Source organism: Euprymna scolopes, chromosome 4 (assembly GCF_053919585.1).
Source record: "Euprymna scolopes isolate OS-2025 chromosome 4, ASM5391958v1, whole genome shotgun sequence".
Classification (NCBI taxonomy): domain Eukaryota; kingdom Metazoa; phylum Mollusca; class Cephalopoda; order Sepiida; family Sepiolidae; genus Euprymna; species Euprymna scolopes.
This window is the reverse complement of record NC_136485.1, coordinates 15,300,853-15,318,820: the sequence shown is the minus strand read 5'-3', so window position 1 is coordinate 15,318,820 and position 17,968 is coordinate 15,300,853. Positions and strand designations below refer to the sequence as shown.

Sequence of the window (17,968 nt, the reverse complement as noted above, 5' to 3'; positions counted from 1 at the left end):
ATTTAAGTTTTGTGACATTTTTACAATAGATATCAAATATTCATTAAATTTTAGTTTTTTTTTGGGGGGGGGGTCGAGTATTTTAAAGGCTTTTTCATTGAGCACACAACCTCTCATTTGAAAATTCAAGTGTTTCAGTCTGAATTTCAATTTTTTCGTTATATTCCTTAAGTCTTCAAATTCAGATATTTTCAAGAATCAAAATAAAGAATTCTAGATGTATGGCTTAGAAGTATTATAAGAGTTTGATTTTAATCTCCATGAAGAGATATAAAATTGTGCAAAAATGTTTTGTTTCAGGAATTCATTTTAACTATCCTGGGACGAATTGTGCAAAGGAGATGCTAGATGCTATATATTATCTGAAGAGTTTGGATGACAATATGTTGCCGTCTCCAATACTGTATAATAATTGGTGCCTCTGCAGGTTCTATGCTTTCCTTGGTGTATTTTAAAGAGATTTTACGAGGTATAATATTGACACAACCTTCCATTAGAAAATTTAAATATTTCAGATTTACATTAAATTTGACTCATAAACATTAGACACCAATTAAGCAAGATTCCTTGAATTTCAATTATTTTATTAAGACCTTAAATTTTAGACATTTTCTAGAATGAAAATTACATAATGGATTTCGATTAAATCTGGAATAAGGATTCTAGATATAAGGTTCAGTGGAAACATGTTGATTTGGATGGACTTGTACCCCGCTCAACATAAATATCCCAAACCAACCTGACTAGCATCTGTTCGCTGTAAAAGTCTCAAGATGTCAGAAAACTGTCTACTCTAATATGAGCTTATTTCCCCAAATAACTTGCTTTGGAATTCCCTACCTACCCCCTGTTTCCACGACTGTTCTAATAACCAAAAATTTGAATGTAATATGAACAAATCGAGAATGCAGGATCTCCCTCTACAAGTGAAAAATTTACTTTTTCCATGACTGTTTGTGCAAAATTTCAAAAAAAAAGAAAAAAAATCATAGGCATGGTTATTGAGAAAAGTGTGAACAGATGGACGATTTGGGTGTAATTTTACCTCCATAATCTCACTGGGCAGGGAGCGGGGAGCAAGCAAACTTATCCTGAAAAATCCGTTCTGGCAAAAATTTACTTTTACCGTGACTAATGATTATGCAAAATTTTTTTTTTTTTAAATTCAAGGAGTTGTTATTGAGAAAAGTGCAAACAAACGAATGGACAAACAATTTTCGGGCAATTTTACTCCTATAATGGTCCCCAGAGGAACAACCAGAGTTATCCCGGAAAATCTGTTCTGGCCAAAAATTTACTTTCACTATGACTAATGTTTGGGCAAAATTATTTTTTAAATCCAACGCGTGGTTATCAAGAAAAGTGCGAACAAACGAATGGGAGTGAATAACTAGGTTCAATCCCTCCTTTGTCGGGGAACCAACAAGCATCTTTCTACACAACCCTCCACTTAAAATGCCTTCCAATCTTCAGTAATAATATGCCTTCTTTGGAGTGAATGAAAGTAAATTTGTAAAGAGGCATAAAAGTGGTGCAAAACTGTTCTGTTCAAATAATCAATTTTACCAGTGCTGGAATTTATCTTTTTCTTCCCCCTCCCCACACTATATTAGTTATTTGTAGAATTTTTACTTGAAAGAGGATAGATTTTCAAAGCTCTTGTAAATTACATTTTCTGTTTTATTTCAATGAAAGAAAACTAAAGAATTCACATTTTTTTTTACTAATACATAAAATACATCTGAAAGCCAAATTACAACGCAATGTTATGAAAAACAAATATTTATTTTTTGTATTATGGAGACTATTATTCTCATCTTGGTTGTTTTTTTCACAATGTTTTGACCAATGTAACTTTTGGCCATCTTCAGGTGCATTCACACTGGATGTTATTGGTGAATATTGAAAAAAATATTTGGTTTATTTGCTTTCCCAACGAACACATCTGTTAGAAATTTTCTTTTCTTTAAATTTTATTATTAATAAATTCGGATCCATTCTGCTTTTTTGATATGATGGATGTATATTTTTGAGACGAGGATTTATAATTATTTTGTTTATGTGGACTATTATTCTCATCTTGGTTGGGTTTTTCACAACGTTTCGGCCGTTGTAACCTCTGGTCATCTTCAAATAATTATTTGTATTTTGATGCAATACACCATCTTTAGAATCTTATATTATTTTTTTTTTTCATCACCATGATGTTAAAGTGAAAAAAAAACAGTAAAAAGTTAAAATTCAGTTAATGCTTTTATCACGGAAAATACAATTGACTTAAAAAATTATATACTTATGTCATCATTAAGTGCTATTTTGCGTTTTTATTTGAACAACAACCAACACTTAATAACACAAAAGTTGATTTTTTCTTTAATGCACATTTCATCAAAATTTAGTTTTAAAACACCAATGAAACTGAACATTTACAATGTACTCAACATAATTCCAATCTTTCACCAAAAAAACACTCGACTAGCTACAACCACTATCAACAATTTTCCCCACTCTCTATCTGTGCTTAAATTTAAACACAGATTTCATGAACAAAGCTTCTTTCCCAGAACTACCCGCCTGTAGAACACTGTTCCACTGTCCTGCTTCCCAGTTGAATACAACATGGTAGCCTCCAAATTCAATGTAAACAAGTTCTTGTTGAGCCGTCCTCATAAATAATGAAATTCCACCCAATTTACACAATTAATGATTACTACACTACCACCTTACATTCATTGACCTTTATCCTTGAATGGCTTTCTAGCCTTGATAAGTGGTGACTTCCAAATAAAAAAAAATGTATTTGTTTAATTCTTGGCGCTGAAGATTTAAAACATTACTGAAAAAGTGGGATTCTAAAGTAAAAAAAAATAAATAATAAATAACGGACTAACAATTTCGAAAATGGCATTTTTTTTTTATATACAATGATTGAAAATAAGAGAGATTGAAATAGCATAAATTTAAATGAAATTGGCAAGCAATTCTTTAAAACGTGACCTAGTTTTATTGATCAATAGTTAAAACATGGATGTGATGCCACCCCAACCACCAGCAACATTCCAAGAGAAACATGTCACTCTCTGAAAGCATTTAGAGGGAGAAAAAGATCCCTAATATTTTTCAGGTTTGCTTCATTTTTTAAAATGTCATGATTCATTTCATTGACAATTTTTTCTTCTGAAAATTGGCCAAAAATGTACATCTTTTTCCTGTACAAAATATTTAGTGTTTTTTTTTTTTTTTTACAATTTCACTCCAAACAAGGCACAGTGCCACTTTGATGTAGAAGGATCGGGAACATAAGTTGCAGGGGTACTACGTAGGGAGTTGAGCAACTAGATGTCTGTTCACATTACACTTGAACTTCTGCATGTCAGTACAATTGAGAAAGCAGGAACCCGGAAGCAAGTTCCAAAGTCTTGCAGTTCTGGGGAAGAAACTATTAGAGTAAAAGGCTTTCTTGCATCTAGGGATCTCTACTGTGTAGGGGTGGGATTTTGCTGCTTATCGGGTTTGTTGGAGGGGGTATTTATGTTGAGAGGGTACAAGGGTTTGTAGTCTGTCAGAAAACCCACCATTTTTGTTTTGTTTATTATTTTTTTATTTGGTTATGTTTGAAAACTAAAAAAAAAATGTTTATTAATAAGGTTTTTTGGTTCACTAAGATAATTGCTTAGTCAAACAATATTTTGCTCAAGAGCACAAATGAATCACATTATTTGATGCAAGTCTATAAACTTTCATTATAGATAAATTACTAATTGACACCTTTAAAGGATTCAGAAAGTTCCCAGGTATTTTTTCTGCCCATCATACACTTTTTAATGAAACTATCAGACAGGATGGTATGTGTGCGTGTTCCTCGTCTATACGTAACTCTGATAAACACACCTTGAATTATTTTTTATTTCTATTGTTGTTCAATATTAATCAAGTATTTATTGAAGTCAAAAATAAAAGAAAACGTAAAACAAATGTTTAAAAATCGTATTTAAAACAAAAAATTGTAAAAATTTAAATGTATTTAAGTGAGAAAGTGTGCGTGGACACTTCTCAACCTATATACTCAACAAATTTTTGATCGACAGACTTGAAATTTGGTATACAGTGTGTTCAGACATGTGAAAAACTTTTTAATCAGTTTTCATCCAGAAAAAAGGATTGCTAAGGGGTCAATATTGAAAAATTGGTACTTGGGCATCACCAAATTTTTATCTGTTTGTCAACTGTTTCACAACTGCACATGCGTGAATCGTTCACATTATGTTAAGAATAAGTAGGTTTGAAAACACTTTTTAAATTCCTGTCAAGCTGGCCTAATGGTTATTGCACTTGACTCAATGTCTTTAGGTTTTGGTTTCAACCGCAGCTCAAATATTTTTGTTTTACTTACAAAAAGTGAAATGCTTAGAAAAAACATACTCGCATGCATATGTCTCAGTTTTTGTATAAATTAAAATATGCGTATTTTACAACCGGGCAACGCCAGGCGGCCTGCTAGTATATTTTTAATTTTTTATCTGCACAACATAAAAAAAATTGGACCCTTATAAGCTGTGATTTTACAAGTAATTTCTGATTCTTTTTTTGTTTTTAAATCAAAGAAAAACAATTTAAATCAACATTTTTTTTTTTTTTTCATTTATTAAGGTGATTTATTAACAAAATTACAGACAAATTTTTATAATGCACATACCCATCATGGAACAAAGATGTCATATTCCAAAAATCATGTAAATTTATCAATTAAGATTTGTAAACAAATTTTATGATGAAAGAGTTGCCATGTTGTTTTAGAATATGTTAAAATTCAAGGGTGATAACTCAATTCGACTACCGAGATTTTGTTTGTATTCAAAATAATTATTTAAAATCGTAAATTTTGATTTTTCTTAGTTAAAAAGACTATTTGACCGATTTATGTAATTTTTGGAATATGATATTATCATTCTGTAACGGGTACATACATCATAAAAATTTGTCTGTATTTTTGTTTTGTTTTTAAATAAGTCAATTTCTAAATAAGAACTCTTTAATTTTAACCATAAATCATTTTTTAATGGACAATTTAAAGGCTACAAAATCATTTGTAATTTTTACATGGTTGTGGAGAAATTAGTTACAACTTTATTATCGATAATAACTGGCAAAAAGAAATTTTTTTTAAATTGGCTTTAAACAATTTTCCGACATTAAAAATTAATTTTGAAGCCTTTAAATTATCAATTCAAAAATAATTTCTGGTTAGAAATTACCAAAGTTAAAGGATAAGTTAAAGTCGAATTAGGATTTAGCATGTTTAGAGTTAATCTTCTATAGTATAAAAGCGAAAATGTATGTGTGTGTGTGTGTGTGTGTGTGTGTGCGCACATTTTTCCGTATGCCCTCCAAAGACTTAGATGGGGAGGGGGGGGGGGGCGCTGGGGAGAGGAGTCACTGTTTCTTAGAACTTTTTATATACTTCCTAGATTATAATATGTCCGATTTACAAAACGAGGTCATCTATATCTTTTATTTCAGCAACTTGTATGTTACAAAATTCGCACTGTGATTCCATTTCTCTACTACTATGGCGTGATGTTTGACCTAGAAAGCCACACGTTGACATTCATTTAACCACTTGCTTTTTTAAACGTTTACTTTCAACCATTATCACTTCTCTCCCCTCATAGCATCGTGCTAAGTTATCAGGCTATTCGCCTTAAGGCTTCGGGTTCGAGCCTACCTCCCTAACTTTTTTTTTTCTTTCACGCCTACAAACACCTGGATAACGCCGAGCACCCCCTCTAGTCTTCTATTATATAAAAGCGAAAATGTGTGTGTGCATTTTTTTTGTATGTCTGGCAAAGGCTTTTTTTCGGGGGGGGGGGGATCACTAATTCTTACAACTTTTTATATACTTTCTAGATTGTAATATCTCCGATTTACGAAACAAGATCGTCTATATCTTTTATTTCAGCATCTTTAATGTCACAAAATTATCGCTGGGATTTAATTTCTCTATGGTGTGATGTTTGACGAAGAAAACCATATGTTGACGTTCGTTTAACCACCTGCTTTTTTAAACGTTCAATTTTAACCATTATCATTTCTCTCTCCTCGTAGTGTCGTGGTAAGTTATTAGGTTCGAGCCTACCTCCCTACCAAAACTTCTTTTTCTTTTACACCTACAAACACTTGGGCAACGCCAGGTACCCCTGCTAGTCTATATATAAATCTCAAGTATGACATTTGCAAGATAAAAGAATCGCAATTGCGATTATGGGCTTTATATATTCCACAATGATTGACAAAATTGTCAATAAAATTTGTTTCATTATACACATAAAACGCCGAAATGAAAAGCAAGTCAGAAAAGTATAGTCACTATCTTTATTAAACCAATCGAAAAAGAAGCTGACATCTTTCTTACTTGATTTATAAAGATGGCAACTCTATAGGTCCGATCGCAATGTCATTTTGATGTTTCCATAAAATTTTCTGTATAAATTACTGCTTTTTAGTGCTTGTTTATGATCAAATTCCAGCGGTAAATTTTTAAATACGTCTCTCAACAAGGGGTTTGTTTCTAGAGCAATAGCTCTTGAAATATCATAGGTTTTTGATAGCATATAGCATAAAGGTCTACTTCACAAGATCGACAGCTATGGAATGGCTGGAAATGTCTTCTCAATTATTAAATCCTTTCTCTCGGATGGATTTATAAGAGTAATGGGCAGAAATCAGAAACTCATAGTATTAACGCTGGCATCCCTCAAGGTTCCATCCTGGACTCAACTCTCTTCCTGATCTTCATCAATGATCTCCCAAATCACATTCTTGGATCATTCATAGACATTTATGCAGATGATATTACAATCTATGGCAACATTCCAAAGGCCAACAATGACCAAGATCTTTCTGAATTTCTCTTTCCAGATCTTGAAAAAGTGGCAGATTAATTTTAATGCATCAAAAGCCAAACTTCCCTCCTTTCATCATAATCACTCTGGCTTCCATTACACCCCAAATAGAAATGAATGGCTCATGTCTTGGAAGCGGCATGTATTGACAAGCTTCTGGTACTAATCTTCACTCCTGATCTGAAATGGAACACGTACATCAAATCTGTTGCCAAGATAAGTTGGTATCTCATTGCCGATGCACTCTTCTGTCTGCATAAGAGCCAGGTACTCCTAATCTGGAGTCCTGTTTCCATATCTGGGCAGTAGCTGCTTGGCATGCCCTATTCAGCATTTATAGAGTTTCAAAACCAGCTTTGAAACCTAGTATGTGATGCTCTTTTCTCTTCCCTGCACCCTCCTTCCTACAGAAGAGACGCTGTGAGCCTGTCTCTGCTCTACCGTTATTTTCATGGCAAGTACTCGATTGAACTCCAATCTATGGTCTCCTCTTGCTAAAATCATTAGTTACCTTTTGCCAAAAAAGTGATTGACTAGCTACAACCACTATAACAACTTCCCACACTCTCTATCTGTGCCTAAATCTAAACGCAGATTCCATGAACAAAGTTTCTTTCCCAGAACTACCTGCCTGTAGAACACTGTTCCGCTGTCCTGCTTCCCAGTTGAATATAACATGGTAGTCTCCAAATTCAATCTAAACAGGTTCTTCTTGAGACGTTCCCATAAATAATCAAATTCTACCCAATCTACACCATTAACGATTACTACACTACCATCTTACATACATTAACCTTCATCCTCGAGTGGCCTTCGGGCCTTGATAAATGGTGATTTAAAAAAAAAAAAAAAATGGAAAAGGAAAGAAAAAATAAAAAAGATTTTAAATTTTACTTTAACTTCAGCTTAACATTCACCGTTCAATTGACGACTCTTACAGGTTTTCAGATATTTGGGACAAACGAGTAGTTTTCTGGATATTAAGACGTTTATTATCCAATGTAATCCCTTATGTTTTCACTTGCGGCTATTTTCTTTTCAACTGGATAAGTACTAATGCACATGCACCTTACAAAACACTAGGCACCGCCAAAACTGGGGGGGGCAGGTCAGTACTTTTTGACGGACCGTCTTTTTAAAAATCTACCAAAAATCAGGTAATTATCCGATCAATACGAAATTTTCAGCGATTATTAGGAGAAGAATGAACTTTATAACAGTGTACTTATTTTTCATAAACGATATTTATATATATATATTTTTTTGCTTACAAACCCCCCCCCTTGTTTTGAAGTGGGAACAAATATGCTTAAAATAATCATCTGAAACTGAAATCAACATATTGTGTTGTTGTAAGGGACAGAATTATAGATTAAAAAAAAAAAAAAAATGTTTGCATACCTTATTTTAACGTCTGAATATCAGAACTTCGATTGTGTTTAATTATCCCGCTTTTGAGTTTTGAAGTGTGAAATTCGGTGAATATGTTAAGTAAAATAATTAAGTTAAGTTAAGCAAAACAAAAAAAAAAATTTTTTAATATTTATACGAAAAAAGCTATTTTAAAATTTTTGATAAATAAATTAAAAATTTCTTTTTAGCGAGCCGAATAATGCATGACCATTATTAAACAGGGCATGCTTTGAATAATCGATACCAAAAAAAAAAAATTCGATAAATATTGTGCCCTGATCCCGTTTGAAAACGTTTGCCGCCTTTCGACTACGGTGGACCAAACGCGCTGAAATAATTTTTTTTTTATTCTGCTTTAAATTGCCCCCCCCCCATTTTGGGGAGCCTGGCCCCCACACACATACACATTAAAAACCAAACGCATACAAATGGTCACCCATCTGGTACTGGCCAGCCTCAGCTTAATAATACATTGAAATTTTCGTCACTGAAAAATAAGTTTTTTTTGGCCTGTTTGGTCTTCCATAGTTTGCTTTTTATCAAACGAAAACGTAAACAGAGTCGATCTGAACTCTACGTCAACGCGAAATATCTGGTTACCTATATGAATAAGTGGAATTATTTGAAATTCAGGTACTTATATTATAATATTTTTGCATATTCTCTTAGAAAATCATCCTAAATATTAGTTAGACAATAAATAAATTAATTAATTATTTCAAAAACCCTTTTTTTTTAATATTTAAGTACGTTTTTTGTGCAAGACAAAAAATGTCAATTGTTAACTTTTTGGGAAAATTTAACATTTAAAATTGAATTAAAAATAGTAGAAAAAGTTTTACATTATTCTGTTTTCTATATGATAAAATTCAGGGTTTTATCTTTCTGGAAAAAAAGAAGTTACTCAGAAATAATGGATTTTAATAAATGTAATTTCGTTTTAAAAAACAACAACAACTTGATTTTGCGGCCATTTTTGGCGGTGCCTACAAAACACTCCTCTCTCCATGTTAAGAATGACCACTGAAATTCATAAAGTAATACATTGGAAAAAATGTCTTAATATCCAGTAAACTACTTGTCTGCCCGAAATTTGAATGTGATATTCGTTTTCAGCATACCCGAAAACTTAGAAAAGTCATCAATTTAAACGTGAGTGTTAAAACTCATTTTCCTGGAGAAGAGCGATGAAAGAAAAAAAAATTTTTTTAATTGTTTAAATGGGAACTAAATAAATCTAAGAAATAAACATTTTGTTAGAAACACTTGGCAAAAGAAAAACAAACTTTATTTTCCGAAATTTTTTAGATGAGGATCGATAATTTGGATTATTTCGTCTATATTTCTCATTTTGGATGTTATATTCATAAACATTTCAGCTGATGTAACCTCCGACCTTCTATGAGTGCATCTCTTTTCAAACTTGGGAACATGAGGTAGGATAATTGGTTTATTTTTAATTTAAAAAAAAAAAAAAAAAATCGGGTTTGTATTACTGTACACATAGATTCGAAAAAGTTGTCAAAAACACTGTATGTTTTTCGAGCTGAATAAATATGCTACATTGAATAAAAACAAAAAAAATGTATCCAGTTTGGTAGAAAAGTAACTTATCTTGCCTTTGATAATATTTATTTGTTATATATTTGTTTTTTGACAACTTTTTCGAATCTATGTGTACAGTAATACAAACCCAAAAAATCATTTGTCGGATCTGTACAAGAGTGCCCCCCTCTAAATATGTGTTTTATTTTTATTTATTTCATCCTTTTTCTGACGATTATCACATATTACAGACTTAACTATTATATCAGCAAAAAAAAGAAAAAAATTTGATAAAAATAAATTGATGATTTCTAAGAAGGGGGTTCGGGTTCACTTGCTCGTTATATCATTCTACTTACTGCCCCTCCTTGTTGACTTACTGTACATCTCTTTACTAACGTGTCACGTGAAAAGTCACGGTGAGATATCCTAAAATTCGCTTATAACAAACGAAAAAAAATAAATAAATAAAATTGGGTATTATTATACAAACACCGTGACAGCGAATTAGTAAAATCTTTTACGTAGTATTCTGTTACGTTTCGGTGTGCTGAACACGAATCTGAAAACTGGGTTAGGGTTAGAGTTAGGGTACATTTTTTTCTACTAATTCGCTGTCACGGTATTTGTATAAATTTACCTAAAATTGTCCCCTTACTGATAGTGAAATATATTTTAAGTATCTTTCAATACGAGATCAGTAGGCCGTCTTTATTATTATCATTTATTAATTATCAAAATTACATAGACAAGAGAACTACGTACAACAGAAAAGATGTTGCGAGTTTGTCTCTGATGTATCGTTATTTTCATGGAAAGTGTTCGAATGAGCTTCAATCTATGGTCCCCCCCTCGCCAAACTTTCACAAGAAACACTCGTCTAGCTGTAAACACTATCAATAATTCCCCCCACTCTTTATCTGTGCCTAAACCTAAACGTAGATTCCATGAACAAAGCTTTTTTCTTAGAACAACTGCAGTACTGCACGCCTGTGGAATTGTCTTCCGTTTTCCTGCTTTCCGGCTGACTACAATATGGTTGTCTTCAAGTCTAACGTAAATAAGTTCTTGATGAGCCGTTCCATATAAGTTATCAACTTTACCAAATTTTCATTACTAATGATTACTATATTGTCCAATTTCTACTGTACACTCTTTAACCCCTTGAGTGACCTCTTGGCCTTGATAATGTGGTGATGCCTATGTAAAAAAAAAAAAAAAATCACCGGTCACGTGACACGTAAATAAAGAGATGCACAGTAAGTCAGGGCAAGTAAGTAGAACGTTATAACGCGAAAGTGAACCCTCCATCTTAAAAGCCATTAATTTATTTTTTCTATAGATATAATAATTAAGTCTGTAATCTATGATATTCGTCGAAAAAAGTTTTTTAAAAAGGTGAAAACACGCATTGGGGGGGGGGGGCTCTTATAGGTCCGCCAAATCATTCTAATAGTTATCACAAACAAATGAATGAACATTTAAGAAATGCCAATCCAAGCATTGACGTCAACAATAACATGCAAATGATAGCGTTTTTTTTTGTTTGTTTTAATGTAAATTTAATTCACAAAATAAACAATGAATTCCAAAGATGAAATATTCCCGTTCATCGCTCGTGTTTTAATTATGGATTTTTTATTTATTGTTATTATTTTATTTTATTTTTTATTTTTTTTTTTTCAGTTAGTTTTATGACATTTAAATGTGAAAAGAAATTTGAAAAGATGAAGAAGACGATGGAATGGACGGTGTGGTAAAAGAAACTCACCAACAAAAGTGCTGCTAATTTCTCGTTGTCTGTGCTGGCCTTGTGTAATCTATCAACACATTTGTTGACTTGTTGGTCAAAGGCCGAACAATCGTCCATCCTCCTGGCCATTTTACCATGTGTTGTGATGAAAAGTATTAGATTGGAACCGGAAGTCAACAAATACGTTGCTTCCCTTCACAAACGGAAGTCCTTCGTTTCTCTTTCACTGCGCATGCGTAAACGTTTAGCATTAATGCACGTGTCGTACTATTTTTGTGATGATGATAATAATGAACTGCTATTCATTCATACCAGATTCTACTCAGGCCATCTCCCTTGTCCATTAGCTGAAAATTTCGTAGATCTGTACCTAAAAAGATATGGCGCTTGTTAAGAGAGAGTTGATTTTTTCAATATGTCGTTTTAACCAAAAATAATATTATGTACTACGCAGTAATTATCATGTTGAAAATAGTAATATATCCAAAATTCATCGATTTTTTTTGTACTCTTGACCTGGTTCTTCAGGATTTTTCGTCAATTATGGTTTGGGCTCAACCAGCAATCATTGGATTAAGCCGAGCGTTGTTCAAATGAAATGCTAAATTGACTTTTTTTATTGTTGTTTTTGTTTTTTTGTTAAAAAAAAAAAAATGTAAATTTTTTTTATCATTTTTGGGTAATGGGGGTATATTTTCTGTTTATTTTTTAACATTTGTTGACAAAAAAATAATTTGTAAATTTTCTTGAAAGAAACCCCTTTGGTACTTTCACCTAACAACTTACTGTTTTCATGAAAATCATTCATCTTTTCTTATAAAAAAAATTCTGTTTACAAAAAATGTTTACTTCCAATTTTCTTTTAAAAAAAACAAAAATGTAAGTTTTCTTGAAAAAAGACTGTACTTTCACCTAACAATTTACAGTTTAATATTAATCTTTTCTTGAAAAAAAAACAAATTTTCTTGATAAAAAAATGCACAAAAAAGAATAATAATAAATAAACAATTCAAAATGCAAATTTTCTTGCAAAAAGAAAGATTCAGTAAATTTACAATAGGTTTTTGTAATTATTTATTGTATTTCTATTTTTTTCGGTTTGTTTGTTTGGAAATTTGTCTGCATCTGTTACTTTGCTCGGCTTAATCTGGTGACTGCCGGTCGAGCCTAAACCATAATTGTCGGAAAATTCTGAGAATTCGGATCAAATTCTGCAAGAGTACCCTTTTTTAATCTTGTTTTAAAAAAATAAATTTTGTATTTTTTTGATAAATTGCTTTATTCTTTTATTGTAGTAAAAAACTTTTTAAAACATTGATGATAAAATAAATTATTTAAAAACTAAAAATATTCTATACAATGCAAAAGTTCAAATTCCACTCTACATTCAACCAGGATTTTATAACACTTCTGATCATCCATACTGACTCGGGGGGGGGGGGCTCGATCAGAATTGGAAAGGCGACTCTTCAGTTTAAGCCTTTATTTATTTGTTATCTTCAAGTTTAGTCAGCCTATGTTTACAACTTATTGTATTTAAAAAATTCTTTCTTTTCAGAAGTTTTTTCTCAACGGGCTACTATCCACAAGAAAAAAAAGAACACTTTTTTCTCTTTTTAGTAAATGACCATATTTTTTTATTTTTAACAAAAGATCGTTTCCCACTTTAAATGAAAATAACATTTTTCAGCAAAAGACAGTTTCCTCTGTCAAATAAAAAAATTTTCCTTTTTAGCAGAACATTTTGCACACTATAACATAACAAAAACATTTTGGAACAAACTAAACAGTTATTTTAGCTATCGTTGCATTTTTCATGTTAATTCAAAGGTATTTTCCTGTGCTGATAAGGTTTCTCTTATTTTTATCAGCTAAAAAAAGCCTAAGCAGGGGGTAATGTAGCAGTTACATGAGGGTTTAATGTATATTGCAGTACCATTCATCAGATTGGGTTTTGATCCTGGACTGTTAACTGTTATTGATACACTTGTACAGAGTGAAGATTAATACGTGTAGACATATCTTAGGTGTAGATGTATTTTGGTGTCAAAAATAAAAGTTAAGCTCAGTTCTTGATCGTCTCTTGATAGGTTATTATCTGTGCTTTCCATTTCACTATTAGCAGTCAACTAGAATGGAACCCCAGGAAACAGTATTTGTGTAACGTAGTCGTTACATATCAGCTCTCGGGACCCACACATTGTATGCAGACAGTCGCAAGGAAACCAAGTTTCAGTGAAACAACAGACATTTATTTACAGGTACTTTCCAGAATAACCCCTTGTCTCTTGTTCAAAAGTTTCCTCATACTCCAATGTGCTTAACAAGACTCTGCTTAGGCAGCGTCTTTGCCTGTCACTCTCAAGCTACATATGGAACATATCTATTTCTGTCCTTCTCGACCACGTTTTTCCTTTTTTATAATCTTTTTCTTTTCTTCTTCCTTGCTGTAACGTCACCTCTCACACAGCTTGGTCATTTGCATACGTTGGCTGTCGTACAGCTGCTGCTGCTGCTGCTATCATACGTGCATCCACGTTCTGTTCTATTTGTCTGTCAACAAAATCCAATTCTTCTTCTTTTTTTTTTTTACATTTTTACCCCAAACAAGGCACAGTGCCACTTTGAAGTAGGGGGCTACTATTAGGGACATAGGTTGCAGGGATATTATGAAGGGAGATAAGCAGCAAGATGTCTGTTCACATTACATTTGAATGTCTGCGTGTCAGTACAGTTGGGAAAGCAAAATCCCGGAAGGAAGTTCCAAAGTCTAGCAGTTCTGGGGAAGAAACTATGGATCTGTGTAAGGGTGGGATTTAGCTGCTGGTCAGGTTAGTCAGGGGTATTTATGTCGAGGGGGTACAAGTGCCTGTAGTTCGTCAGAGCATTCACCATTAAAATACTTGTAGAACAGGCAGTCGGGTGCAACATTTTGTCGATGGGACAGAGGCTGAAGCCTAGATGACAGTTCAGTTGGCGACTTTCTTCTGAACCCTGTCCAGGAGGGAGAGACTACCAGCCCAAATGTGACAATACTCCATACATGGGCAAATGGTAGTTTATTGTATTTATTTGCTTCCCCACCAAAGCAAATCAGGCACAAGGCCATTTTTAATGTGGGGTAAAACTAGCTCCCCTAAAAGTAGACAAAAAGGGGGCACTCTGGTGACCAAAAATAATAATTGTCCCAGTATAGAGGGTTTCCCTTCCATTGACTGGTACAAATTATCTTAAGTGCAGCATCTGCAGAACAGATATTACACTTTGATCCCGGCCCGAATGGTAGTTTATAGAGGTACAGGATACTTTCAGGTGTAAGTAGCTTTGTAGCAGAGCCCACCTTCTTTGCAGCAGCCTTGGCAATGCTTTCAATGTATCTGTTCCAACTCATGTTCCCTGTGAACATTAGACCAAGGAGTTCAAAAGAAGTACTTTAAAGTAATATGTTGCATAACAAAATATCAATCCAATTCTCATTATGTTCCAATATTCTCTCGAGTAAAACTTGATATTTATTTAGTTGTGGAGATAACAAACCTTTTTCTTTCTCACTTTCTGTAATAGAAGGTATTACTCATGCAAGCAGCCATGCCTCGGTTTGGCCTGTGAAGTGACAGGATCGGAGACGGAAAAAAGAGAAACATAATTTTGTAGATAGAGTTTTTAAAAAATACTCAAGCACATGCCAGAAATTAGCATATGAGGTGACATTTAGTCAATTAAAAAAACGAATTAGTGAGGAAACGGACTCAAGTTTCAGACAGCCGAGAAAGAGCAGAAACATCAGTTTATGTTATAAAGAGTTAAAAAAGAGCTGAATTTTTGTGTCTGTTTGCTTTGGGTGTTGTTTCGTTCTTCGTGTGTGAGTTTATGATCAGTTGGGACTGCGAAAAGGAAAGAAACGTAGAGTGCTGGGGAAGAAGCGAATGTTTCATCATGGGAAAAATACAAACACAACTTCGATATTATTTGTTCTCAGCTCGATAGAATTTACGTGACTAAAATAGGAATTAATTCCCGGAAAAAATATCATTTGGTCAAGAAAAATTATAGATAATCTTTCACTTTCTTCCTAACCAATCACATAACCTCTCTATCAAAAACCTAATCCTAACCTTCACACGCAAATCATTAAAAAACATGAATGATGAGTATCAGTCATGCATGCCATAACTCTTGCTAATGACCGACTAACAGATGATACAACGTGAACACTTTGAATCAAGTAATGAAAAATTATTTGTAAATTAACAAATAATTTCACTAAATTTTTCGATGCATCAAAAAGAGTTATCTCCCTTATATCATACGATACACCGATATATATATATATATATATATATATATATATATATATATATATATATATATCTGTTTGTCTCTCTCTCTCTCTCTCTCTCTCTCTCTCTCTCTCTCTCTCTCTCTCTTAAAACTAACTGTTCCTACTCCTTTATTTTTGTTTCGCTTTGTTTTGTAATTTCATAAATACTTTCGTTTCAGCTATAAAATATATAATAAATAATAAGTAACTAAGAATCAAAGGTACAAAATTAGAATTTGAATCAGGTAAGTGCAGACATCGCTCATCACATCCAAAAATTGTAAATAATGGAACTACGTGTGTCTAAAAACCTTTAGAAACTGAAAACGCTAGTCTAATAATAAATATGAAATCTGCATTAATCAAAATATCATATTTAAGTACATTTTATGACCAGGCAATGTTGGGCAGCCTACTAGTATATATAGAAGGCTTCCTTCAGTCTTGACAGACTATGGATACCCACTGTAATGGTGCCTGCGCGTTGAATCTTTGTGGCAAGAGTTGCGCAATCTCCAACCACACCTCTCCTGAGTCAACATTGTTGAATACCAGTGGCAAGTGGAGGTTCAGGACGACTGGAAACAAATACAGAGTATAGCGGAAAGTACATACAGCGCCTAGAATTCCCAAATGGTCACCCATCTGGTATTAGCCAGGCTCAATGTTTCTTAATTTCGGTGATCTGACGAGAACGGGTATGTCAACGTGATTATGCCATATATATATACAAGTGAGAATGTATGTGCGCGTGAGGACACTTCTCAATCTATATACTCAATGAATTTTTGATTTACAAACTTGAAATTTGGTATATAGAGCATTCAGACAGGTGGAAAACTTTTTAGTCAGTTTTCCTCCTGGAAAAAGGGCTGCTAAGGGGTCAAATTAGAAAAATTGGTACATGTACGTGATTGGATTTTTATATTTTCAGCTGTTTGATGACTGCACATGCACGTCATGAAAACTTGGTTTGAAAATACTTTAAAGAACGTGTCAAGCTGGCTTAATGGTTATCGTACTTGACTCGCTGTCTTTGGGTTTTGGTTTTGATCTCAGCTCGAGTATTTTTCCTTTTTTAACTTACAACAAGTGAACTGTTTAGAAAAACACATAATACTTGCATGCACATGTCTCAGTTTCTTTCCATTTCCTTTTTTTTTTACTTAATTTTTTAAAGGAATTTAACTTCACATTTAATACCTATGGTATTTCTATTTATAATAAATAAGAAATCTGTATTAATTAAAATATGACATTTATGCTTATTTTACGACCGGGATACGCCAGGCGGCCTTAATATAAGGAGAAGATAAATACACACATGTAAACGTAACAGAAGCTTTATTAACATTGAGAAAAAGTAGTAGTTTTTGCTACTACGATATGCCATGTAATTGTATGGTGGGAGGTTGCAGGCAATGGTGATGGTGAGAGTAATCCCAATCAAGGGGAGATAACTCATGTTACTTGATGTATATAACATCTTCGGATTTTTGCTGAAAATAAAAAAGTTTTTATTTTTATTTTATATGTATTTAATTAGTGTCTGTATCTGGCTAATTGTTCTTCCTCTCGTTGTGTAGTTTAATGTTGTTGTTCTCTTTTCCGTACCTGTTTGTGGTACAGCTTGTCTTGGACTATAACTTTGCGTGTTGGATTTTCATTTGTTTTTAAGAGGTGACACTTGTTACGTCTTAAATATTTTCCTTGTTCTGTTTTTGCTAAATACGAACCAGGCTCTTTTAGTTTTTTAACAATTTTACCTTTCAGGTTCCATTTTCCTTGGGAGCGAATACAAACAGTGTCGTCTTTGCTTAGTGTTGGTAGTTCTTTAGACTTTTTATCTATTTCATGCCTTTTCATTGCTTTATTATGCATGATGTTAGGAAGGTTTGTCCTAAGCGTTCTTTTCATTAGTTGTTGGACTGGCAAAGACAATTTATCTTTTAATGGGGATGTCTGTAGTGCTAACATTGCTAGATATGGGTCTTGGTTGCTTTCAAATGACTTTATTATTGTCCTTTTTATAAT

At 33.0% G+C, this 17,968-nt stretch overlaps 1 protein-coding gene across 1 annotated transcript in view; it reads right to left on the bottom strand.

Moving 5' to 3' along the window:
• LOC145266779 (neurochondrin-like) overlaps positions 1-11,862 on the bottom strand; it is a 106,448-nt gene extending 94,586 nt beyond the window's left edge. Inside the window, exon 1 of the mRNA XM_080122650.1 lies at positions 11,632-11,862. Coding sequence (XP_079978776.1) covers positions 11,632-11,742 — 111 coding nt within the window. The 5' untranslated portion in view covers positions 11,743-11,862. The remainder of the gene's footprint in view (positions 1-11,631) is intronic.
• Between the last annotated feature and the right edge of the window lie 6,106 nt (positions 11,863-17,968).